Raw genomic sequence first — 26070 nt, forward strand, 5'->3', positions numbered from 1 at the left:
AACAGAGAGAGCAAGGAACCATACGCACCATATTTGTTATGTTTGTCTCGAATTCTTGACCCATTATGAAGATTGATCCACTCTGACATATTTTGGTGGTGACCTAAATATGATCTTTTCTGAGGTCTGTAATGGTGGCAAAGAGCCCAACACTAATCTCGTATGGGGGGGGGGCAGTATGGCACGACTCAATGGATTGATCCGATTTGGAGGAGTATATATATATATATATGTATGTATTATCATCTTATTAAACAAGTATTGTGAGATTTGTGGGTTTTCGTGTTACGGTTTCTGGCGAGTTTTCATGCCGTGATTTGGAGTTCTTGAAAAAGATCTCCATTATAAATTTTCTTTTAACATGGTGAATCATCTTTTTCTTCGCCTGAGGACGTAGCACACCACATCCATGTGTGAACCTTGTTAAATTGCTATCTTGTGTGAATCTGTGTTTGTTTTCTTTGTATTTGTTGGTGTTATTGTTTTAACAATATCAATTGTTTCCATTGCAGTTGTCATTACCTGATAAAACAAGCTATCGTTCCCAGTTTCATTTCCCCTTTAGTTGTTGTTGGGACTTTGGTTTTCAAGTATCACAAACTCAATTGAAACTGGAAACTTGCTTAATTAATATAGTACAACAAAGCCTAAATTACATTTTTGGTACAACCCTTTTAATAGAAACCTTGATTCCAAGTACAACCAGAAAACAAAGAAAGGAATACATAAATAGAGGATGATGGCCTTCTTATTTCTTCCAGTTCTATACAGTTGTGGCTTCAGGAGAATTAAGGATCCTTCCACCACAAGTTCATATATAACTTCCTTATTATTCACTCTGGTAGTGGAATATCTCCAAGCTCTTCCCTGTAAACAACATTATTGAACCCAGAGATACCATCAGTATCATTGAACCCTTTCTCCATTTGGGTTTGAACATTATTATCTAGCTTGGATGCATCTATGAATGTCACTGCTGTATCCTTCCGGAATGCTAAGTAGATAAGGGCAAGAATGTATATGGCCATGAAAGGAAACACAACCATCCCAATAAAAACATTGGCAACTTTTGGTAGATTGCTGTGGATCAGCCAATCAACAAAGGCTGTAGTCAAGTAGTAGATGTTAATCCCAATGATGCCCAACCCTAAGATCCAAGAGATCACTATGATCTGCAAGCATAACCAAAACATACAAATGGTTACTTAGATTAGATGTTTGTGAAGAGACTAGTTTGAGCCCAAGCTAGTTGTAAAGATCCTCAAAAACTTTACTAGTACAACTCACAAAGATAGAGTTCTTGTGTGGCCCCATCTTGCTGGCACTGCTACTGAACTTGAGAAGAGGAATGAGAGCAAATGGGAGCTCAACAGATAGTATCATCTGGAAGATCCGTAGCAAATTGATTAAAAATAAAGGGATTTTTTTATTGACACCCCTCAAGGTGTCAAAAAAACTTGAACTTTACTTTTTTGCCCTATTATTATAATACACATATTTTTTCAATGAGGATAAATGCTGTCATTTTACTTGTATAATCGAAAAAATATGCATGAAAATGACAACTTTTTGACAATGACATAATGAAAGGTCATTTTCAATTTATTTTTGAAAATCCCTTTATACCTCTAGCATAAAAAAACTTTGGAGAATAAGAAAAGGACAATTAAGAGAATGTGTCAAGTTTTGAAGACTGGAGCTCAATAACCAATAGTATCATCTGGATTGATCAAATAAAGGGATTTTCTTATGATACACTACAAGATATCAAAATTTGTAAATATTTTTTTTTTCAAACATTTTTTTCTAACGAGGATAAATGTCCATGACATGATGAAAAGTCTCTTCCAATTTATTTTTCCAAAATCATTTTATATCCTTAACATATATGACTTTTAAGATAAAAGGCCATTAAAAGGTGTCAAGTTCTAAATATACCTATAAAGGTGTCATTTAGATATTCCCTTCATCCCTCAAATAAATAAGCTAGATAAATAATTTAGCTTTAAGCAAAAAAATAAGAAAACTTACGAACCGAAGAAATGATGATCAGGCGGCCAGCTCCAGAAGAGCCGCCAATGATAGAGACAATCAAGCTAGGTGTAATTGCAATCATCCGGGTCATCAAGTTCCTCGTCCATTTCTTCATCTTAAGGTCCAAGAACCCCTAGTTGGTTCAAAAGTTCATACTATTTCAGATTATGACATGACTAATTGAGTAAGAAATGAAAATTATAGTAGTAGATAAATGTGTGAAGGCAAGTTTAGCCTCACAACTCATTACCTGCATGATAAATTGACCAGCATAAGTACCAGTAATGGTGGAACTCTGTCCAGAGGCTAGTAATGCAATGGCATAAACTGTGGAACTTGATTTCCCCAACACATTCTGCAAATAGTTAAGTGAGAGATTGATAAAATGATGTTTTATTAAGTACTATTGATTAGCACTCTGAATCACAGCTCTATGATCTCTGACCTTAAGAAGGAAAGAAGCAGAATTAAGTGTGAGATCATTGCATCGATCAATATTCTCACTGGATAAGTCGTCAGCAAAGCAGACAGTTCCTGATACTGAAACCACTGCAACATTGATCAGAAATGCTACAAATAGTGCGAACCCGCTCTCTATCAAAAAGAATCGACATGCATCCTGTAAATTCAAAGAGCTACCGTTAGTGCAAACTGTAAAAAATGAGAACCTTAAACGATGCAGAAAAGAATGAAAATTGCAAACAAACAATTACAATGTAAACACGAAGATTTATGTGGTTCAGCAAGTTTGCCTACGTCTACGGTTAGATGAGGTCTGCTTCCATGGTTTTAAGTATCTCCGATACCGATACGATATCCTCCGATACGTATCTTAAATTTAGCCGATCGATACGATACACGCCGATACGATACATGGAATTTCTAAAATCCTTTCGTATCGATATATATATCCTACAATACATACTGATATGCATACACCACCAATAAACATCGATACGATACAATATGCCTCGATACGACTCTATGGAAAATATAAAATTGAGGTAAAATGTACGTTTTGGTATGTATTGGTACGTATCGGTGAGTATTGGTATATATCGATCGGTACATATCGGTATATATCGGAACGTATCGGTGAATATCGATATGTATCGGTGAGTATCGATACGTATCGATATGTACCGATACAGTGCGCCACGGTCATATAATGGCCAAAATGGGTAATTTTTCAAAAAAACACGATTTTTTGAAGGGTTTTTGTTCGAAAGTTGCTGTCAGCCATATTTTTCTCTAACTAAAGTGGAAATCAAGGTTGGGAACAAGGATTTTACATTTATGGGACAACTACAAACCTTGAATTCTTAGTACGATACCCTCAAAGTGTTTATGCATAATACATGTTATCAATAGTTTTTTTTAACAAATTCTTTATGCAAAAGTGTTTAAAAAAAATGTTTCCTATCCATTTATATGTGTATCTTTAGCGTATCTTAGTGTATCTCTGATACGATACGATATCCTCCGATACGTATCTTAATTTTGGCCAACCGATACGACGACCGATACCGATACTTTAATCCTTGTCTGCTTCTCTATCAATAGAAAAATGGTTTACAACTACTCATCTTCACACCTTTCTTAAATTGATTACAAAAAAAGAATCCTTGCTACAAATATATAGTGAAACCCTATAGAGATAATTTACTGAAATACCCATATAATCTTAACAAAAATATTTTTTCTCAACCTCTTAACATCCTTTTGGAATCAGCCCATTTATGCAAGCAATAGAATATAAAACATCATACCCCCAACATATAAATTTATAATATATGGTTTTGTGTTTCTCTATTATCTTAACGGTTTTTTTTTTAGATGGGTACACTATATAGAAGGGGGGAATGGGAAGAACACAACTAAGATACTCGAACTCGAGACACGACCTCACCAATTGCACTACGCAGTTGTTAATCATCTTAATGAATTAACATAACAAAAATGTAACTTCTGTATCATCTCACATTGATGCCACGAACAGATGGAGGTATCTTCCTTGATAGTACTAGAGCAGAGTGGAGAAAGAGATTGTGCCTGTCCAGCATGAAAGGAAAATGAATGATCCAAGTAGAAATATTTTCACCACTAAACATTAAATTTAAAGAGAGAGAATGAATCTTACGGCATGACAAGAGCACCCAATAGTGCAATGGAATCAGCAGTAGCGCCTGGGCCACTAAGCTTGGGAATGAACATTCCCTCTAACATCTTTGAAGCAGATGGTTTTACATAACTTAATTCCCCAAAATAACATGCAGCCATCACAAACACAAGTAGTGCAATCAACATTTCCAGCTTCCGAACCTAGCAGAAGATTAAGGAAACAACAGATATTAAAGTAAATATAAGTTAAGATGAGGATGTTCAAATGGATAAGTGGCAAAACCAATAGAGATAAATGAACAATGAACATATTAAAAATGAAAAGAGTGGTAACCCCATGGGGTAGCCGAGTTGACAAGGGTCCTTCGCCTCAAGAAGGATGTGGTTCTGAGTTCGGCTCCTCTTACTTCATTGGGGCCACTCATATGGGATATTTAGTGCTCTTCACTACTTTTGGTAAAAGTTGAATGGTTCTCATTCAACCTCGGTATGACCTGGTTCAGGCGATTGAGGGGTCAGTATGGACCCACGGGACAAGTTAGGCCAAAAGCTTGGATACCCACCTTTAGCAAAAGAAAAAAAAAAAAAAAAAAAAAAGAGTGGCCTTTATAGGTGACTAGTAGTTAAGGCAAGTACCACTAGAGGCACATATAGAATTCCCTGGCAAGGAGTAGTTTTGTAGGTTAGATGTTCTAAAAGAACAAGATGTAAACAGAAGACTACTTATAAAGTAGTGAACAGAATTATGGATGTTTTAGTAATAACAATACTTACGCGCTAGATAGGGTTGAACAGTGAAATAGGATTCCTATAGTCAACTTCATTTAAGTTAGAAAAAGCTTATAGTTAAATTTTATCACTTAAAATAGTATTTTTATCATCTTCATCATAACCTAATTATTATGAATGCGAAGAAAATGTAATCTTGTAATTATTTGGGGTTAAAGAATTTAATCTTCTACTAGTTAGAACCCATGTATTATCGTTTTGTTTTGCATTAAAGAAGAAAAATAAATAAATAAATTTGGAAAGGCAAGCTAGAATCCTTGTATTAACTATTAAGCACTAAATAGTTAAATGATACATTTTATGCTGTATATTGTATTTAATTTTTTTAACTATTTGGGGTTAAATTTTCTCTCTCAATCATAAGTCTATTTTTAATTAGGACAGTTTTCCCTCACCCATGGTCCAGGGAGAACCTATGCCCATGGTCATTAGGACCATCATATGACTAAGGAGAAGGCTATTTGGTTAGAGAACTTGTTGATGAGACAAGTGTCCTACCTATTTATGGGGCAAAGGACTCTTCTTACTCCATGACTGATGGAAAACTAGTGCCTTTTAATTATTTAACTATGCAGATGGTAGTTAGCAATCTATTTTATCTCTAGATGATAAATATATAAATTGCAGATTTCTTCTCGATACTTACTAGCAAAAAAATTTCCATTAATGCTTTGTAGCATAAATATTTTTTGGAGAAAAAATGCTACTCATCCATGCTCCCCACGCCTAGACACAGTCCATGGTTTCAGGGATTGTGAAAAGATACCTTCACCCCTCTAAAATAGGTGTTGTGTTTAGGTGTGGAGAACACAGAAATATGGAGTTCCCCTTCTTGTTCGTATTATTGATTCACTTTACATCAGTTCACTTGAATGTATGACTAAAATTAATGCAAGATATTTTTATAAAAGAATCCCTTCATCTACCATGATGTGATCCCCAGATTAGATTCTTGGACAGCCGAGTTTCGTCGTTAACTCATCCTTTATTGTGGTTTAAAAAAAAAAAAAAATCTAATAATGGAAAAGTTGACTACTAAGTCATGAACTTCAAGAATGATACGACATTATATCATAATAATGGCTATCGGTTCCAACATTTAATATCAATAATGATCATAGGGTTAATATATTGATCATTTTTATTTGATTCCAGACTCTATGAGACTATGACATGTGCACAAGGTATCTCTTGATGCTTTGATGTGCTTTCTGTCATGCCAAGGATTCCAGTGGTGAAAATCTAATAATGTTGGACAACTACTAGATCAAGCATATTATCTTTCATCTAATTAATTTTTCACTACGACAACAGGAACAATTATTATAATCTTATCCCAATTACATGGGTCAGCTACATGAATTCTTTAGAAGCAAATATAATAAGAGAAGAAAAGACAAGTAGAAAGTAAAAAACAAAATTAAAGAAAGGATCATAGTAGATTAGTCTTATGAGATAATATTAACCATTGAATAGAAAAGGGACCCTAGTAGATTAGTCATCTCTTGAATTTTAAAAGCAAAATTTAATTACATAACTGACGGACCATAATTTATTAAATCTTTCCCATTATATATCATCACGACATCACCAATCAAAATCTTGGCCAAGAATCAAGGATGATGTGGACATTATGCACACATAATTTGGACTTCAATTAGGCTCTTTTTTTTTTGCTAAAGATCAGAAATTTTATTGAAGAAAAGAGAAAAAATGCAGCTCAAAAAAACAATTTATAGACCCCCACCTTTGGCATGGCCATCAACAGGGGAGAATAAATTGAATAAAGATATAAACATTCGATAAATCGAAACCTAGGTCTCGATTCTGAGTCGTGGGCAATCTCCGACCGAATGTGAGATGGGAAAGAGATATTAACATCCGAATACCTTGATTTTGCTGCCTCCTTTGCAAGAAAATCTGCTACGCAATTAGCTTCCCGAAAACAATGAGTTATCTTCCAGCTAATAGACTCCAACTAGGCTCTTATATAGTAAATAAAAATGTATTTGTTTAACAGTAAAACAGGGTAAAAATAAATATATTACTAGACCATTAATTAGCTATGGGTATGTCTAAATGTAACCGACCCGGTTACAAAAACCTTGTAACCTAAATTACTGTGTCCCCATTATTTTGTCATTTTGTGATTGCTTTTAAGGTCAAAAAAGTAAATTCAACCTCAACTTTTTGAATCGTTACTTTAATTTAAATGGCAAAACGAAGGGTATTTTTGAGAATGAATGCACTCTTCCCAAACAACCCGAACAACCCCTCACCCCAACTGATCGTCTTCCTCCTCGTGAGTCTTTCTGTTACCTTTGCTAGTTTTTATGGCATAAAGTTCGGCGAGATCATCTCCAGTGAGTTAAGTAAAGGCTCTCTTTCTTCTCGGCGTATCTAATGCTTTTCTGTGTTTTAGGGTTTAAAATTTCTGGTGGACTTCATTTTTGTTTTTTGAAGTTTAGAAAACAAAACCTCTTTCCAGAAATTCATGTATCAATTATATTGTAATAATTTCCATTGTTGTGCATTAGAGATGAGGTCGGTAAGATAGTTCTAATCAGGTCTCTCTCTCTCTCTCTCTTCAAAGAAATCAATTGTATTAAATATGCTAGTGTTTTCAAGAAAGTTAAAATCCAGGAAGATGACAAATGGCAATATTGTAGGCTTTTTTTTTGTAAAGCAATATCGTAGGCTTGGTACTACTATAATGATGTCATGTGAAATTTTGTAATTATAAAATATTTTATAGGTTGATTCTAAGGGTTTTGGGATTGATTCTGGTCAATTCCAATTTGATTTGGATTTGGATTGATATTGGCAGCTACTGATTTGATCTATGATTCCGTGTTTAAAATCGATTATAAGGTTTATAAGACTAGATGTCTTAAGATTTGAGGGCGATTCTAGGGTTCTTTTCGGTCCTATGTTGATTTGATTGGATCAAAATTTATAGGAATCAGTTCCAAGGATGTAAGGGACGGTATTAGTATCGGTCTCTGTCGATGTCGATTCGATACCGATCCGGATCGGACGGGATCGGTGGGTATCAATCTATTTTACTCCTGATTTTTATAAAAGGTACTACTTTTTACCTATTTTACCCCTGAAACGATCCGGATAACCGATCCGGATCGAGGATTGGTCTCAGTCGATACGATCGATCCCATACTGATACTTGAAACCATGATCAGTTGGATCTCCAATTCCAAGTTTAAAATCCCTCGTTGATTTGGCTAGTTCGAATCAATCCCAATTCCGATCATTATAGAATGCCATATCTAGGATTTTTGGGATTGGCCTATTGGTTTTTAGAATTTAGTGTCAATTCTAGCATTTTTGTGATTGATTCGGATCTGATCCAGACTGGAATCATTAGGGACCAATTTACTCTTTGATTTTGAGTTAAAATTCTAGTATTAGCCGATTTGGATTAGAATTGGTCGTGAACTATCCAACTCCGGAAGTTCTAGAATGGTCAATTTAGAATTGGAATCACTTGTGGGATTGTTTTGATACTCAATTTTGAGTTTAAAATCATTGGTTGAATACCAATTTCGATCCAAATTGACCATAGTAATACCTACCCAGACTGTTTCAGAATGACTGATTATAAGACCTTTTGTGATTGATTCGATCCATTTCCGATTATGGTCACTTTGATCTAGATTTTATCTAGTAATAGGCCAAACTGAAATCAAAGTTCAATTTCAATTCAGACCGGTTTGGTTTTTATTGAGTTGACTTAATGGCCTCTTGTAGATAATATGTTCTCTTTTAGCAATTTTTTAAAGTTGTTATAAAGTCTTTTATGGTTTTGATTCGCTTGATCTGGTCCAATTCAATTTTTTACCGATTTGATAAAAACTCAAAAAAATAAAGGTTCGTTTTACGTTACTCTTGATTAGTCCAACCCGCTTGGACCGAAAATGGACACTCTTACTCAAAGCAGTAGACCCAATCACCCAACGGTTAGTATAATTTTTTTTTTTTTTTCAATGCCATGTTGCAATTGAGATTTGAGATTCCAAACGTAATGATGGGTCTATTTGAAGATAAAATTTCATTTCTACCCTTTTTAAACACTTTGTCATAAAAAATGGTGCAGCAGCTTTTAAGTTTTTATTGGGAATATAAACACATGAAATTACTTTTTGAATCCTCTTGAACCAATCATTTCTTTCACATTATAAGACTTTTAGGTAACCAGAAGTGGGTTACAAGCCTTTTGTAACCTACCTAAGTTACAACTAGACAAACCCATTAGCTATTGCTTATCCTTAATAGATCATCTGTAAACATGGTAGTTGGTTGTGATCGAAATGGATATATATATGAATAAAAGAACTGCAGATGGCAATAGAATTTTCTTTAGCTAATAATAATCACATGGACTTCTTTTAATTAATAAAAATGTAAAAAATAAAGAAAAATTACCCCATATCTTTGTAGACCCAGTAGGAGGAGAGTGCTCAAACCAGTTATGAGAACTCCAGTCCATACTGGAATATGTAGTAATATGTTGAGTGCAAAGGCTGTTCCAATTACTGTTACAATAAAATGAAATAAGAATTAAATAACAAACTATGATATAAAAACTGATGTTCGAGAAGAGGTGAATCAGTGTCTTCAAAAATAATAACGTGAAAAAGAAAAAGAAAACCTTCTGGAATATCAGCGGCAATAACTGCAACCTCTGCTAGCAACCAAAGGCAATATTTCACGAATTTTGGATATTCTAGCTTACATAGCTCAGCCAAATGTTTACCTGCATTACCCAGATAAGAGAACAAACTTAAGGCAGCAGACAAGATTGATAGAAGGAGAAAACCTACAGTGTTTGAGCTGAAGAAATGTAGAATATTACTTGGATCAAGATCATACCAGTTGATACACCGAGATTCGCAGCGAGGGATTGGATTATTAGAGCAAAAATCAACCCAATAAGGATGATCCATAATAGCTAATAGTGTTTTAAAAAATAGAGAAAAATAAAAAAAGGTTTTGTTAGTTAAATTTCCTTCTTGCATTTAGAGCTAAAACTTCAGCTTTGAACTTGAGATTTTGTGGAAGATTACCTCATATCTATGATTAGCTCCAGCTTGGAGATCAGTTTCCACTGCATGATAACAAATCTAATTACATAAGGTAGAGAGAGAGAGAGAGAGAGAGAGAGAGAGAGAGAGAGAAAGAGAGAGAGATTACAATTGCCAGGGTCCAAATAAGCCAAGGAAACAAGGAAACCAGGACCAACAAAAGCCAGAAACTTTCTCCAGCCAGGTTGCTACTCATCAAAGTGAATACAGTTAGTGGAAATGATTCAAATGGAAAATCTTGAGAGCAAAAGAGAAGAGAAGAGAAGAAAGGGTAAGCGTAGAGACCTTGTAAGCAGGATCATCTTGTTCATCGAAATGCTTATTGTTATCATTAGTAGGCAATGAAGGTGGGGTCGTCCCATCCACATGGGTTATACGTTTGCTTCCCCTTCCCGACGGAGGGTCCCTTACAATTTGTTGCTGCAACTCCATATCTCTCTTTTGCTCTTTCTGACTCTTTCTCTCCTTCTCACTGGAGACTTTCTTTTTCTCTCTTGTTTAATTCCAATCCTTTATTTCTCAAGTCTATTTATAGATAAAGGAAACACAAACAGAACTGTAGCATGGAACACTTCCAAACACTCGCACATATCTCTGATTAATTAAAATTTTTTTTTTTGGTGCAAGGGCCCACTAGTAGCCAAACAAGAGACTCGCATAAGATGTCAAGAGAAGGACCCACAATGGGACCAGAATGGGACCCAATAGGGCCACAACCTTCTTGTAAGGCACAGTAAACTGGGAACGCTAGACAGACATGATTTCTCCTCCCATAATATCATATTTGACTTCACAAGTAATTGCCTGTGAATTGACCAATCCAAGTGGAACATGACAGAAAACTTCTTTTTTAAGTAAAAAGAATACCAACAAATATCAATTCTATCCCTATTTATATTGATTCAATTCTCTATGCAAATTTAGCCAAATCTTCTGCTATTAGGTTTGCTTCTCGTGCACTAGATGTTTAAAGTTTTTCTTCATCAAAAAAAAATGATTTATCCATTATCTTAAGATTTTCAAAACCCCTATAAAATTTTAATATATTTCCAAAATAAAACAATGAACAGAGAAAACTTATGCAGTGGAGTAAGTTGAACAAGTAGTGAAATTCTGTTCTGTAATAGAACTAAGCCCATATTCTCTCACCGTTCAAAATTTCATTCCATGGATTGATCTTGCCCATTTTTTCATGTGCACACACGCACACGCATAGAGAGGCACGTTATTTGATGTGAAACAAGTTGAAATTTGTAAATCCAGACACTCGCAAGCCTGAATAGAAGTCAAACACTTTATTCATTAAATCATTAACTCATTAAATCATCTGTACTTTCTAATCACTTAACAAGATTGAGTTTTCCTTCACTCACGATTAAGAGGACTCTTCGATCAATGACTGTCATTTAATGGAGGACTAAGTTTTTCTAAGGTCACGACATCCATTCAATGCATGACCATTTGATCAGGGGGTGGGGGATGTGTTAGTTCACTGTGTGATGAAGGAAAACTTCTTTAGTTAATAGGATTGTGTTTTTCTCCATTCACGAAGACTCTTTTCTATGAATAATCATTGTATACTCTGTTATCATGTAAATTTTTATCTCAAAAGACCAATCTAAAAAAAAAAAAATGTGCTCACAGGTATATGAGGAAAGGGATCCAAATCGATATGGGATTAATAGTTGCGTACACAAACCACGTCAACCTTTATATATCTATTCTTGGTATAGTAAATCTTAAGTAGGGCAGATATATCTAGTGGTTGGTGTGGTAAGTAGTACTCTAGTATAATTCTTATATTACGTATCAAAATATTAAAACAAAATCAACCTAAGATAAGAAACTTGGCAAATGAACATGATTGTGGCTTCAACTCCAATTAACACAAAAGTAAGGTTTTGCAAAGTGATTTGTAGAGCTCTTCATTTTTATTTTGGAAATAATGTAAATTGAAATTTTATATTAATATGAATTATGGTCAAGATGTAAAACAATTATTGTATATCATTCTATTAATTACAATTAAAAATGATATTGAAGTGGTGGTTTTTTGGTGACGTCCTTATGTCTAGTCCATCACCATGAATTTATCAAATTCGCATGCAGATCCAAGAAACAAATAATATGAAATTTTATAGATAACTCTACATTTATCAAAAGATTACTAGCTGGAAGTGGATTAAACAATTGGATTACTTGGTCAATTATTTCGTTTATTTTGACAAGGGCCTATGTATATATGGGTGACCATAGGGTAAGGTGTCAATCTCTTGGATGGAAGGCATTTGATATTATTAGAAGAAGGAAAGAAAAACCATAAAAAACAAAGTCGTTTATGCATCAAGATACATGGGATGATGAAATGATCATCCTATCCTCTATGAAAGAGAAATATCATCACTGTTGATACTTCTACGTGGATTTCTATTGATCCCTACACTGATTTAGAAACCACGTTTCCTTTTACAGAACCCTCTCCCATATATTAATATTAATATATATTAATGTACATATATAGCTACCAAGCTATTGTAGAGTACAAGTTGAAAATCTCTAGAATAGGAGATTTTAATAAAATAAGTCAACGAATGAACTTGTGATTTGTAACTCTTGTGGTATCCACATGCAATTTGAGAAAAAACTCGTGTCCAGTTTCAAAGAAGCACATGTCCCACACACAGTGCTTAAGAGGAACACGTGATCTATTTGAAAAGAATATGCTGACAAAGCTTCGGTTAGATGGTGATATAGTATTTTGTAATATCTTAGTTAACTAGTATTAAACAATAAAAGAAAATAAAATAATATTATATCCTCAGGCAAAGTCCCAATCAAAATTTCACCTAGAATTTGGTGCAGAAAAAGTGCATCTATCTTGGTGTCATTAATATGCATCAACTCCCTTATAATATGAAGTTGATAATACTTTTTTTTTTGTTATTGATATCCTCTCAACACCGTTTGAATGTCTGATCTATCCCTTAACTATGATTAAAAGATAACCGTCCTTTAATAACCCCATATAATTGTTGGAGTTTCATGCGAAAGCAATAATTTCACATTAGATGTGAATAACTCCCTCTTTAATAGCTTAGTTTCTAAGGATAAATTCTAACCAAGTCCCATAAAGTAGTATTAGAGCTGAGGTGAGCTCCTGCTTGGAGGGAGAAATTGTTAGGGTTCCTATTGGTGCCATGAGGGGTTGAACAATTCACACTATTTGATTGATATGTCAAGTCCTATATGCCAAATTTTAGAATAGTTTTGTTTTATCATGTAACCAACTTCAATTAGATTAACACCGAATATTTGAGCAGGAGAAACTTATGGGTCTATCTATCCACAAAATTCTACCCCATCTAAGCTCTCATGTCATGGAACTGGGTGATTGTGAAAAGTTTGTCTCTATTAATTAAACGCCAAGTCCCTTTTGCTGCATGATGGCTGCACTATAAGAGGCGGGCAATGTGGTCAAAATGTATAATATTTTCATTGAGCTTGCATTCAACATTGCATGAGTATGGATTAGTGGAAGAGTGTTGGTTGATGAGCTTGATTAGATGGAGCCCCATAGAAAACGTAGCCTCCTTAACGGGTAATGAATGGGCTTTCTAGTTAAACACCTTAAAGCATAGAATGTTGTGACAACAATAAATATAACCTTATCTTAACTAAACGGGGTCGGTTATATGGATCTGATATGAAAAAAATAATAATAATAATATTAAAGAAGCAACAAAAGAAGGGAAAAAGAAGTAGAAAGGGGGGGGGGTAAGAGGAGAAGATAAAGCAGCATCAAATATGCATCACATGATTGGCTACCCGGGTCCTTGTCCTCCACAAAACTGTATCCATGGCCATACTAAAATCAAGCCCCACCATATGCATATATTTTCTCACCAATTTATCAATAATCATTTTAGGCATGCCCCTACCTCTTTTGCTTTCCAGCAAATGAATATGATCACTCTTTCTTACTGGGGTTAGGTTTTTGTTGTACATGCCCATACCACCTCAACCGGCTCTTGCGGAGCTTGTCCTAGACTGGTATCTCAATTCCTTTCTAATACAATCATGCCAAACTCTATCTCTCCTGGTCTTGCCGTAAAGTCCTCTCAGCATTCTCATCTCCGCTACACTCAGTTTAGTCAAATTACTCTTCTTGACAGTCCAACACTCCACTCCATATATCATAACTAGTCATATAATTATCATGTAGAATTTCCCCTTGATTTTAACATGCATTCCTATGTTATATAGTACTCATATTACACCTCTCCATTTCATGCATCCCACTTTAATTATGTGGGCCACGTCATTCTCTATATCACCATTTGTGTTAATGATGGACCCCTTGTATTTAAAATAGTCACTCCAGAGTAGCTCCCGTTCCCCAAGTTTCACCACTCTCTCCCCGCCCCTAGTTTGACTGAAAGAGCAAATCATATACTCTATATTCGTTCTGCTTATCATAAAAGCTTTTGATTTCAAGCTTAATCTTCATAGCTCCAGTTTATTATTAATACCTTCCACGGTTTCGTCTATCAAAACAATATCATTCACGATAAGCATACAACAAAGGAACTGGGTCTTGCAGGTGCTTGGTCAAATCATCCATGATGAGTTCAAACATTTAGGGCTTAGAGCCGATCCTTGGTGTAGTCCAATAGTAATTGGGAATCCGTTACTTTGACATTCTATTGTTATGACACTCGTCACTACTCCCTCACACATGTTCTCAATTTATTATATCCACATAGTTATTCACACCTCTTCTCTCCTCTAAGACATGCCAATGACTTAAAGCGTAGAATGTTGTGAGCCTATTAAAAATCGAACCCATTATGAGAAAGGCAACAAATGTTCAGTCTAACAAGATTGGTCCCCTATATAATGTTTGCAATGCCCATTAATTAGTAATCTTAACAATTGTGTGGAGAAGGGAGCATGCCCATTAATAACGGACCCTAACAATCATGTGGAGAAAGAGAGAAGAAAAAATCAACAATGGAAGGAAATCTACAAACATTATAAATTTCGAGTATCCGTCTCTCTCATTTATCCTATTATTCTTTCACAAAGCTCATGCATTTCCCGATGGCAAATTTATAAAATCTATTAGTCCATTCAGATAATTATTCATATCACAAGCATCTTCGTTGGAAAACATGGATTGGTCTAAATAAGTACTATTGCTTTTGACGAGGCTCTTTGTTTTTTTCCCTTAATAGATCTTACATATGATATATTGGCAATGAACTGCCTGATTCACCACCATTAACTACAAACAAGTACTAAAACAATATAGAACTGCTTTTTCAACCTTTGATGACACAGCTATTTTGGTAAAGCTCCTCAGTGAGGATTTAACCAGACAAACCCACCCACCCCACCCCCCCCCCCCCCCCCCAAAAGTAAATAATTATTCTGGTAGTGGGATATCTGCAAGGTCCTCTCTGTAAGGAGCCTCATTTAGCTCAGAGACACCATCAGTCTTATTGAACCCTTTCTCCATTTCGATTTCAGCTTTAGAATCTAGCTTTGGTGAATTTATGAATGTCTCTGTTGTATCCTTTCGGAAAGCTAAGTAGAGAACAGCAACAACATAGATGACCATGAAAGGAACCACAACGATCCCAATGAACAAATTTGCAACCATGGGTAGACTGTTGTGGATCAGCCAAACAAAGAAAGCTGTGCTCAAGAAATAGATATTGATTCCAATCATGGCTGACCCTAGGATCCATGAGATCACCATGATCTGCAAGCATAATATAATAGATTAATAAACAAATTGAAGAGGAAATGGAAAGCTATAAGAAATGTACTCACATAAATAGAGTTTTTATGTGGCCCCATCTTGCTGGTGCTGCTGCTAAACTTGAGGAGTGGAATCATAGCAAATGGAAGCTCAAAGGCCAATATCATCTGTAGCATTCATCCCAAATGGTTTAGCAAATAAAGGGTCTGGTACTTATATGTCATGGTTGTTAGGACTTAGGACTGTTCATATTCATCATAATTACTTGCCAAATGGTAGACATTGGGTAGGCCCCCTGGTAGGTGACCCCAAACCCATAGATCACTGGTTAGACCATAACCCCAAACAAGAAGGGAAAGTGACTTACAAGTAGGTATGTAAATAGATAATTGAAATTTCGGTTTCAATTTGGATTCATAATCAGGTTTTGCATAAATTAAGGTATCTTATAAACATCCAGATATGAATCCAAATCAATCCAAAATCGATACTGTATCAATATCTTATTGGTTTTGAAAGTGAGATACCATGTACTAAAATCATCGGCGTAGGAAATGCCTTAGGCTCAGAGACACTTTTCCCTTCTTTTAATTTGGGTAACTTTAGATCACTCTTTCAACCACTTCTTGATTGCTTAATTTTACACTCGAATTTGAACAGTGGGATCGATATGGGTTCTCAATTAGATAGATCCACCAGTGTCCCTCCCCAAGTCTTCCAAGTGACAAGGAAATATGATCTCTTTAAAAATTCCTTAAGGTGGTGATGTCTATTATTCCATTTTAGTAAAATAAGGAAAATAAGTAATATAACTTAAAAATACAAAAGTGGATTACTAACCGATGCAACAATAATTAGTTGACCAGCCCCAGAAGGGCCAAGAATGATGGAGATAATAAGGCTGGGTGCAATTGCAACAAATCTGGTCATCAAGTTTCGAATCCAATTCTTCATTTTGAGGTCCAAGAATCCCTGTTCAGTTTTTAAGGGGAAAAAAAAATTGAAGTTTTAGTAAATTAGAATGAATTGAAAAACTTAAATCAAACATTGCAGACAAAACAACAATTAAGTTCAGATGTCACAACCTGCATGATAAATTGCCCAGCATAAGTACCAGTAATGCTGGAGCTTTGTCCAGAAGCTAGCATTGCAACAGCATAAATAATGGAGCTTGACTTTCCCAATACATTCTGACAAGAAAAAAAAAACCACCATTAAAATGTAATTTAGATTGTATCAATTGTAGTGATTTTTACCATACAAGAATATATGTTTAGCTTTTGTATCCAATCTAATTTTCTGTAGTGATTATTTTGAAGTGTCATTTAGATAGATAGGCTTAGTTGGTTTGAGTTGAGGCATGATCAACTCCAAAATTAGGGATGTAAGCGAATAGTCGAAAATCTGAATTGGGTTCGCATTTGTATCCGTTTAGGAGTATCTGTATTCGGTCAAAGGGTATCCAGATTCGAATTTGAATTATTCAAAAAATAATTATCCAATTTGATTAGACAATCAATGAGGGTTCTTGAAGTTTAGACAAATCTAGAGAATGAGGAAAATAGCTAAGACAACTTAGAAAGATGGATTGAGAGCAAATTGTATTCATTGGGGGGAGGAAGGTCCGGATTACACAAGTCAGAGATGTAAACAGATAGTCGAAAATCCAAATTCAATCTGGATCCATATTCGTTTAGGGGTAGCCAGTGAATATCTGGATCCTTCATTTCACAGAAAAATACATAATCATCCTAGTGAAGTAAAAATATGTCAAATATGATTCTTGTTAGAATCTCCAAAGTGCTAAAAATCCTCGTAGAATCAGTTTTTTAGAAGTGATAAGTGATTCAAACCTGGAGAAGGAAAGAAGCCGAATTAAGAGTAAGGTTGCTACAACGCTCTGCATCTACTGGGGAGATGTTAGTGGCATTGCAGGCAGTTCCTACTACCGCAACCATTGAGAGATTGATTAGAAATGCCACAAACAGTGCCAATCCACTCTCTATCATGAAGAATCTACATGCATCCTGTAATTTAAAGGAGCATACACAATTAGTGTGAAATGATAAAATTTACACTCGTTGAAAAAAGTATGTAATACTAAAAGGGCAAAAAAAGTAAAATTACAATCTTGTGATCACCAACATTGATTAAAACAAGATTTCACCATTAATTATCTATTTTTGAATGGCAAAGAAGATGTCTAAAGGATCCAATAATCTGAATGTTGATGGGCCCACCAGTCAATTCTTATTTTTTTACAATACACTAGGCTTTGTGAGAGGAAATAAATCATTCCCATATCAGAGCCATAACTCCCTTGCCACCTGAAATAATTAAGGGACTCTAAGGCCTTTGCCTCCTAGGAATCCTAATAAGGAAGTTGATGTTCCTCATTGGGGTGAAATCTTTTACTATTGGATTATGGATGCTAATAAGGACCTGGATCCTCTCCAATGAGTCAGCTCCCAGCACACATCTGATGGCTTTGAGACAACCCCTTACTCTCTAAAAATAAAACAACAAGCTTACTTCGATGCCACGAGTACTTGTAGGTATCTTCCTTGAAAGAACTAAAGCAGAGTGGAGAAAAAGATTGTGCCTGTTTGAGCATGAAAAAAAATGAATAAGCTTCTCAAATCTAATGTGTTGTGAGACCTGGCTGACATTGCTTCCAAGAAGGAACTTTTCACTTGTTTTCACCCACACTCACTTTGCAACACATCTTGGAACCCATGGATTGGTTTCTACCATACTTGGGACCTTCCCATACCTTTGAAACTTTCCATCAAACCTATGGTGTGTGTGTTGCACAGTGAGTACAGGAGAAAAAATTTGTGCAAAAATTCACAAACTGAGGCCAAGTCTTATAACTCTGGATAAAACACATGTTGTATAGGAAGGAAATTCATACGGCATGATAAGGGCTCCCAATAGGGCAATGGCATCGGCAGTGGTGCTTTGACCACTGAGATTGGGGATGAACAATCCCTGTAGCACCTCTGATGCTGGAGGCTTTGCATGACCCAATTCTCCAAAATAACATGCGGCAACCACGAATATTAGGATAGAAATTAATATTTCTAGCTTCCGGATCTGACCAAACAAAAGGAGCAAAATTAGAATAAAATGAAAAGGGTCTGATAATTTTTTTACTACATCATTATAATTAAATAATAAAATTTTCTTATTGATAGTTAACACCCTTTATTGCTTTAAGGTGTTCAATAATTTTGTATTTTATTTTTTAACCCTTTTAGTATAGCACATTTTTTATTTTTAGTGAAAGTAAATCCTATCAATTCACATATATATTTGAAAAATATGCAGGACGATGATAATTTTTATAATATTGATAAAAATAAATAAATCAAAGAAAGAAAGATAGCTTTTGTAATGACATAATGATAATCATTTTCAAATTATTTTTAAAAACATTTTTTAGCCTCAATTTAAAGGACCCTCTTTTTGTTTTTTTTAGAGGTGCTAGAAAACCCACATTGGGGCGAGACCCACAAATGTTCAGCACATGAGCCCACAAAGGGCCAATGAGGGGCACAAGGCCGCACTCAATTGAAACCAGCAAAGGGTGCATGACATACAACATGCAACATGGGAGGAGTGACTCGAACTCAAGCCTTCAAATGAGCTCGTCATTGCTGGTAGCTCAGAGAACTTTTTCCCCATGTTTCAATACTTGAATGATTTAAATTGATGAATGGGACCTACACATCATCAGTGTACATGTAATGGACTGTTATGCCTAACCAATGAGGGCATGGGAGGGAACGTTACAGTTTGTCAACAAGAAAACTACATGTAAGGGAGGAAAGAGTGTCAAAGAGAAGAGAGAAAATGAGAGGGTCATACTCAATAGCGGTGTATGGATCCTTTCACCCGCCCTCCTACAAAAAATGACGGCCCCACATATTCCCTCTTCTCCATGAACCCCCTCCCCTTATTGAAGATTTGTAACACTATTCCCATACATCTGACCTCACTCATTTTTTTATAGGGAGTAGGTGTTGAATAAGAGAGGTCTTCTCTCATTTTGGCTAGCTTAACCTACTTGCAGGTAAGGCCTCAATACTCCATTCCACTGTTTGGCCTCATTACTTCAAATGATACGATATCAGAATTATTAATCATGATTCATGACAGTTGTTAAGATTAAGATAATGACAATTAATAATTACCAAAGCTGAATCATCATCAAGCAACAAACAAAAGCAAAGTACAGTAGAATTATGTTTTTTTTAAGCTAAATAAGGTGAGTTAATTATAACACATATGTCCGCAAGAACAAAGAAGGCCACCTTGTCACTCTCCCAGAACAACTTTTAAATTCTAAAAAAATGCTATAACACAACAACTAAAAAACAGTACTGAGGATTAAATAATTACCCCATATCTCTGTAGGCCTAGAAGTATGAGAGTGCTAAAACCAGTGAAGATAACTCCACCCCATACTGGGATTACTGGAAATAGTATATTGATAGCAAAAGCTGTACCAACCACTGTTACAATATTTCCAAAAAAGGAAAAAAAAGAGAGAAAATGAAAAACCATGTTAGATCTTTCTCTTCTTGCATGTAATATCCATGCAGGTAAACAAAGAAACAAATGTGAATAAATTAGATTAATAATGGAGGAGAATACCTTCTGGAATATCAGCTGCAATAACAGAAAGCTCTGCTAGCAACCATAGGCAGTACTTAACATACTTTGGATATTCTGCTCTACATAGCTCAGACAAGTGCTTCCCTACATGACCATATAAGAGAAAAAATTTGGTAAGAGAGAGTTAAAATATTATGTGGAGTAATAAGACGAAAATATCTTATAGCTCTTAACTCTTATCACATCGACTACTAGTTATTCTACGGCCCTTCTTATACACTTGAAAATCTCTACAACAAACAACAACATACTCAGGTTTATCCCAACTTAATGGGGGCGGATCCATGGACCCACCAAAAAAAAAAATGAGAGATGAAAGTAAGAGGAAAGAGACAAACTCCACCAAGTTTGGACAATCTCAGTTAAATGGGGTTGGCTACATAGGTCCTTGCTCTCCAATATGTTCTATCTAATGTCAAATTTGGGGCAAGACCGAGATTATACATGTCATTCCTCACCACTTCACCAATGGTCATTCTATGTTTGTCCGTATCTCTTTTAACTTCTTCAATCTAAATTAGGTCACATTTACACTTGGGAGTCTCTCCACCTACTAATTCTGTAAACCCACATTGGCTATTAATTAGCCTATAGCACCGTACATACTTGGGGAGACACTCCACCTACTAGTTCAAACCTTTTAGAATGAAAACTTTACAAGAAACATACCTGTAGCGACTCCAAGTTTTGCTGCAAGTGACTGGATTATGAAAGCGAAGATCAACCCAATGAGGACAACCCATAACAGCTGATAGTGTTGGAAAAGAGAGAATGAGTCTCCTGGTAACTTCTACTCTTACATGTAGCAAAAACAGCCAAATATATAACGTTTGGAGGTTGAAACCAGTAGTCTACGAGTTACCTGATATTTATGATGAGATCCAGCTTGTAGATCAGTTTCCACTGCAAAATAATAGTTTACCAAAGGAAAAAAAAGATGCGAAATAACCATTTTAGAGAGAGAGAGAGAGAGAGGGAGAGGGAGAGGGAGAGGGAGAGGGAGAGAGAACTTACTATTTCCTGGGTCAAGATAAGCCATGGAGACTAGAAAACCAGGGCCTAGGTAGTCCAAAAAATTTCTCCACCCTTGTTTCTATTGCTTAAAAAAACACATTATGTTATAATTCATATAACAAGTGATAATTTGTTTTGGGATTTTCTTTAAAGTAGTAGTGTAAGGGTTTTAGGGGTGTGGTCCTTTGACCAGTCGTTTCAGTCGGCTTGGTTCTCTCAGGTAGGTCCAGGTGTATGACTATTTTGGGCTGGTTTTGTCTTTGTATTTTCTTTGGATTTTCCTCTCAGTTTGGTTCCTCCATAAGGATAGGCCGTTGATTTTGTTGTGGAACTCTCTTCTTTTGGGAAAGGGAGAATTCTAGGCTTCATTAAATATATTTTAATCACAAAAAAAAAAGCTTTAAGGAGGAATAAAAAAAATGGAGAAAGAAAAGAAAGAGGGGTGTTAGAAGAACCTGTTGATGAGGATCTTTTTCAGGAAAGTATTTGCTGTCTTTAGTAACAGGTGAGGGTGGGCTATCCTCCACATGGATTTTGCGGTTGCTTCCTCTTCCCAATGATGAAGGATCCCTTCCCATCTGTTGCTCTTGTTGTTGCTCCATCTCCTTCTAAGTCTCTCTTTCCAGGCTTTCTAGTAGCTACCTCCTTTAGTCTATATACTTCCAATCAGAGATGAGCTACTGAGCCTCTCTTAATTTCTAGGCTCTCTAGTAGCTACCTCCTTTGATCAATCTCCTCTTTCAATCTAACATGAGCTTCCATTCATTTTCTTCTATATTTATAGATAGAAACCACAGAAAGGTGCAGTGTGAAACACACCCATACACAGTCACCACCTATTGAAACATAAAGACTAATGAAAGAATCAAAATAGCCTTCTCAATTCGTCACTTACTTATGCTGACCACTCGGATCAGGTAAGAGTAAGTCCTATAAATTGTCAACATTAACCTCTCTAATTAAGCCTATATTCTCTATGGTCTATACTTGAAGATGTCAATATTTTTCAATATACCACAACTGATCAGCTAAGGCTAAATAACCACGTATAATTTTCGTAAGAGTTTGTAGTTTTCTGCCTTCGCTTATGCTTGACTAAATATCAAATATCTAGTCTTATATTTGGATATTTAAATGGATGTGAATATAGGGCAACCTATGGTGTGCGGACTTTAACTTTATGATAAGGTTGCTCTATTGCAACATAGCGGTAACGGGTTTAAGTTGAGAAATAGCTTCCACAAAACAAGGGTAAGGCAGTGTACGTTATGGCCCTCCCCGGAGACTCCGTAGTGGTGGAAACCTTATATTGTTGGTTTACAATCTTGTTATTCAAACTGTAGAGATAACCCCCCCCCCTTTTGTGATGGGGATGGGGATGGGGATGGGGGTGGGGGAGAGAGAAGCTGGGCAGGTTAGCATTGTGCAAAATATTGTGTTTGCCTCTCTCTCCTTCCTCCCTTGGAGAAGTCCCTTTCCATCCCAGCTGCCCCCTCACTAGTTGAGCCGTTAGCTAGCTCCAAGAAAGCTAGTGGTGTGCCCAACTTCCTCTTTTATTTATTCACTTATTCTTAGGGTGAGGGAGAGGAAGGAGAAACAATATCGATGTTCATCAAAAGGACATATTTGTAAAAAGATACAACATGAGGCATGTCTAATGCCGATGGCCATGCCGAAGGTGGAGTTTGCAAGTTGGTCTAGCGGTTCCTGCCCTGTTCCTTTTGTTTCCCCTCTTTGTTTTTCAGTTATCTTTAATAAAATTATCCATTTAGAAAAAAAAAAATTTTAAAGAGAATAAAGAGTATTGTATTGCTGATTTCTTGGCAAGAGATGCAGCAAAATCTGGAACTTCAGGGGAAAATGTACTACTTCCCAAGCACATTTGGGATGAGGTCGCACATGATGCGGAGTATAGGCCCAGATATCGCTTTTAATTTTCTTTGTGATTTTTTCCCCTATTGATGGCAATGCCGAAGGTGGAGCCTAAAAATCAGATTATGAGTTGTAGATTGTAATTCTTTTTCTCCTTTTTTCTTAATGAAATTCTGAATCTTCTAGCGAAGAAAAGGCATGGCTAATGCTAAATACCTCCAATATATCATCATAGGTGAAGATGATGATTGATAATAATTTTTGGCTCGGTTGGTGAATGGTTTGACACTCTCCTGATCACTCTACTAAAATAGTTTAAAGATGCTTTTTTCTTGCATAGTATGGTGGCCATTTTTTTTCGCTAGAAGGTCAGATTATGTATTAAAAATAGAGAAGAAAAGGGAAAAATATAATACAACCTAAGAGCCAGAAGCGAGCCTCCACCTTCGGCATTGCCATCAGTGGAGACTCACTTCCGCTATCTCATAAATCTAAATCTCGTTCTTCCTGCCTCATCTAAAAACAGCTCGCTCATGATGCGATGAGGGAGGATTACATCATCAGAAGAGGTCTCGGTCTTGGCTGCATCTTTGGCCAAATAATCGGCAATCGGATTAGCTTCCCTGTAACAATGCGAGATCTTCCAAGTAATGCTATTTAAATAACTGAGAAGGTGGCTCCATTCCTGACAAACAAACCAAGGAATAGCCTATGGTGGAATAGGCCAACCATTGCAGAGGAATATAACTCTATCCAAACGTGATTAAAATTGCTTTCGCTAGCAAGAGAAATCCCCTTAACTATACTCCGATTCTCAGCCGAGAAACTATCCGTGACACCTAGAAAAATGTGACAGCAGAACAGTATTCTACCATCATGATCTCTGAATACACCTCCCCTTCCTGCACGACCTAGGTTGCCCAAAGAGCAACCATCTATGTTAAGTTTCACCCAACCATGCATAGGCTTACACCAGTGAACTTCCAGGTTAGGATTTGAGCATTGAGAGGATGTAGAGTGATGCAGTCTTCTGCACAGGGTAATGTCCTCAACAGATCTGGGATAAAATTTTCGGCTGCTAGATATAAAGTGGATGTCCCCTTTAATATTGCTAAAAATCATGTCTAAACTTCTTTTTGTCCCTTTGAAACGACTTTGGTTTCTTTCTTTCCATATTGCAGCCAGAGAAGAGAACAAGGCAATCACCTAAGCCTCTTTGAGGGGCCAATTTTTAGCTTTGTTTTTCCACCAAGACACCAAATCAATTATTGAAGCTTTAGAAGACCATGTCAAGTTAAAAAGACCAACAATCATTCTCCATAAGTCAGAGGAAAATCTGCAATCAAGAAACAAGTGGCATATGAATTCAAGGTAGGAGCCACATAGGTCACAGCGAGATGGGAAATGGATACCCTTTGCTTGAATTTGGTCATCAGTTGGGATTTTCCCATGGATCAGGAGCCAGCCTAGAATGGATAGTCTTGGTGGAATATGCTTTCTCTATACAAAAGAGGACCAAGGAACCTTGGGTTTAGAGAACCTCAAGCCGTTCCATGCCAAATTGACCGAGAAGGTCCCCATAGGGTCTATGCTCCACACGCATCTGTCCTCCATAGGGACAGAGGGTAGTTTGAAGGCCCCTATCCTTTGGAAGATCTCTGCAAGAAAATTAGATTACACTGGAGGCAGCTCCCAAGACCCATCAACAATAAAGTCAGCCATAGGTTGATTAAGTTTTGAGAAAAGCCCTTCGTTCAACTCAGAGAGAACCCCTATGGGTTTAGGCCCAAGCCAGTTATCATTCCAGAAATTTATTTTTTCTCTACTGCCAATTATCCATCTCTCATTGTCTGAAATAAATCTCCACATTCTTCTTATACCCGGCCAAATGGAAGAGCTCCTATAAGTGCGTCTAAGAAGGCCTGATTGAGATAAAAACCTTGCTCGAAGCAGTCTCCTTAGCTAGGAATCTTCTACCTTGATTGACCATGCAAGTTTGGCAATTAGAGCCATATTAACCTCACACAACCTTTTGATGCCAAGACCCCCCTCATCCTTGGGTTTACAAATTGTATCCCATTTGATAGTGGTAGCCTTAGAAGAGTCCATCTCACCATTCCATATAAAATTCCTCATCAACTTTTCAATATTATTTGTGGAAAGAGAATCCATGTTGGAGCCCAAAGGAGAAGGTCTCCTTGATGGAGGCGTCATATCCTCCCTAGGAGTCTCCACGCCCCCACTTGCCATGTTTAAGGAGCTTTCCAAAATAGGAGAGTGCTCCCTGTCATTTTCTCTCTCCTCCATGTCCGGTTCAGGAACCCCCAATGCCTCCTCAGTACCACTGTGTAAGGTGGCCCCATCTTCACCGGCATCACGAGCATCCCCCTGCTGAGATCGACATGAAGAAGAAAAGGTGGAAGGCACCACCATTCCCCTAGGAGAGTCATTGACATATACTGCTCCTGGAACTCCTTGATTAGGCTCCATCCGACAAGCTCTCAAGTCTGCTATATTCTTCTCTTTGCAATCAGATAGAACATGTCCCATTTTTTACAAAATCCACACTGCCCCATTGAGTCCTCGTAGAGAAATTTCTGCTCAAACCAGAACAAGTTCGCAGTTCCTGGCTACCATCGCTCTACCTGAATTTCCTCAGGTCTTGCAGATCCCGCATCCATCTCCACTAGGACGCGA

General features: G+C 36.5%; 2 protein-coding genes across 2 annotated transcripts; both read right to left on the reverse strand.

The window, feature by feature from the left end:
* Nucleotides 1-609: 609 nt before the first annotated feature.
* On the reverse strand, nucleotides 610-10524 carry LOC122070089 (metal transporter Nramp5-like). Its single transcript, XM_042634189.1, has 13 exons — nucleotides 10329-10524; nucleotides 10153-10231; nucleotides 10026-10066; nucleotides 9832-9910; nucleotides 9611-9715; nucleotides 9385-9494; nucleotides 4175-4356; nucleotides 4017-4086; nucleotides 2480-2653; nucleotides 2285-2389; nucleotides 2036-2167; nucleotides 1288-1383; nucleotides 610-1172 (listed from the first exon to the last, which is right to left on the reverse strand). Exons 1-13 carry the CDS (start codon nucleotides 10473-10475, stop codon nucleotides 834-836), a joined length of 1659 nt encoding a protein of 552 aa, XP_042490123.1. The 5' UTR covers nucleotides 10476-10524; the 3' UTR covers nucleotides 610-833.
* Nucleotides 10525-15468: 4944 nt separating this feature from the next.
* LOC122070082 (metal transporter Nramp5-like) lies at nucleotides 15469-22103 on the reverse strand. Its single transcript, XM_042634182.1, has 13 exons — nucleotides 21957-22103; nucleotides 21502-21580; nucleotides 21350-21390; nucleotides 21157-21235; nucleotides 20467-20571; nucleotides 20212-20324; nucleotides 18722-18903; nucleotides 18340-18409; nucleotides 17661-17834; nucleotides 16893-16997; nucleotides 16648-16779; nucleotides 15879-15974; nucleotides 15469-15807 (listed from the first exon to the last, which is right to left on the reverse strand). The coding sequence occupies exons 1-13, from the start codon at nucleotides 22101-22103 to the stop codon at nucleotides 15469-15471; spliced, it is 1662 nt and encodes a 553-aa protein (XP_042490116.1).
* Between the last annotated feature and the right edge of the window lie 3967 nt (nucleotides 22104-26070).

Source organism: Macadamia integrifolia, unplaced genomic scaffold (assembly GCF_013358625.1).
Source record: "Macadamia integrifolia cultivar HAES 741 unplaced genomic scaffold, SCU_Mint_v3 scaffold817, whole genome shotgun sequence".
Taxonomy (NCBI): Eukaryota; Viridiplantae; Streptophyta; class Magnoliopsida; order Proteales; family Proteaceae; genus Macadamia; species Macadamia integrifolia.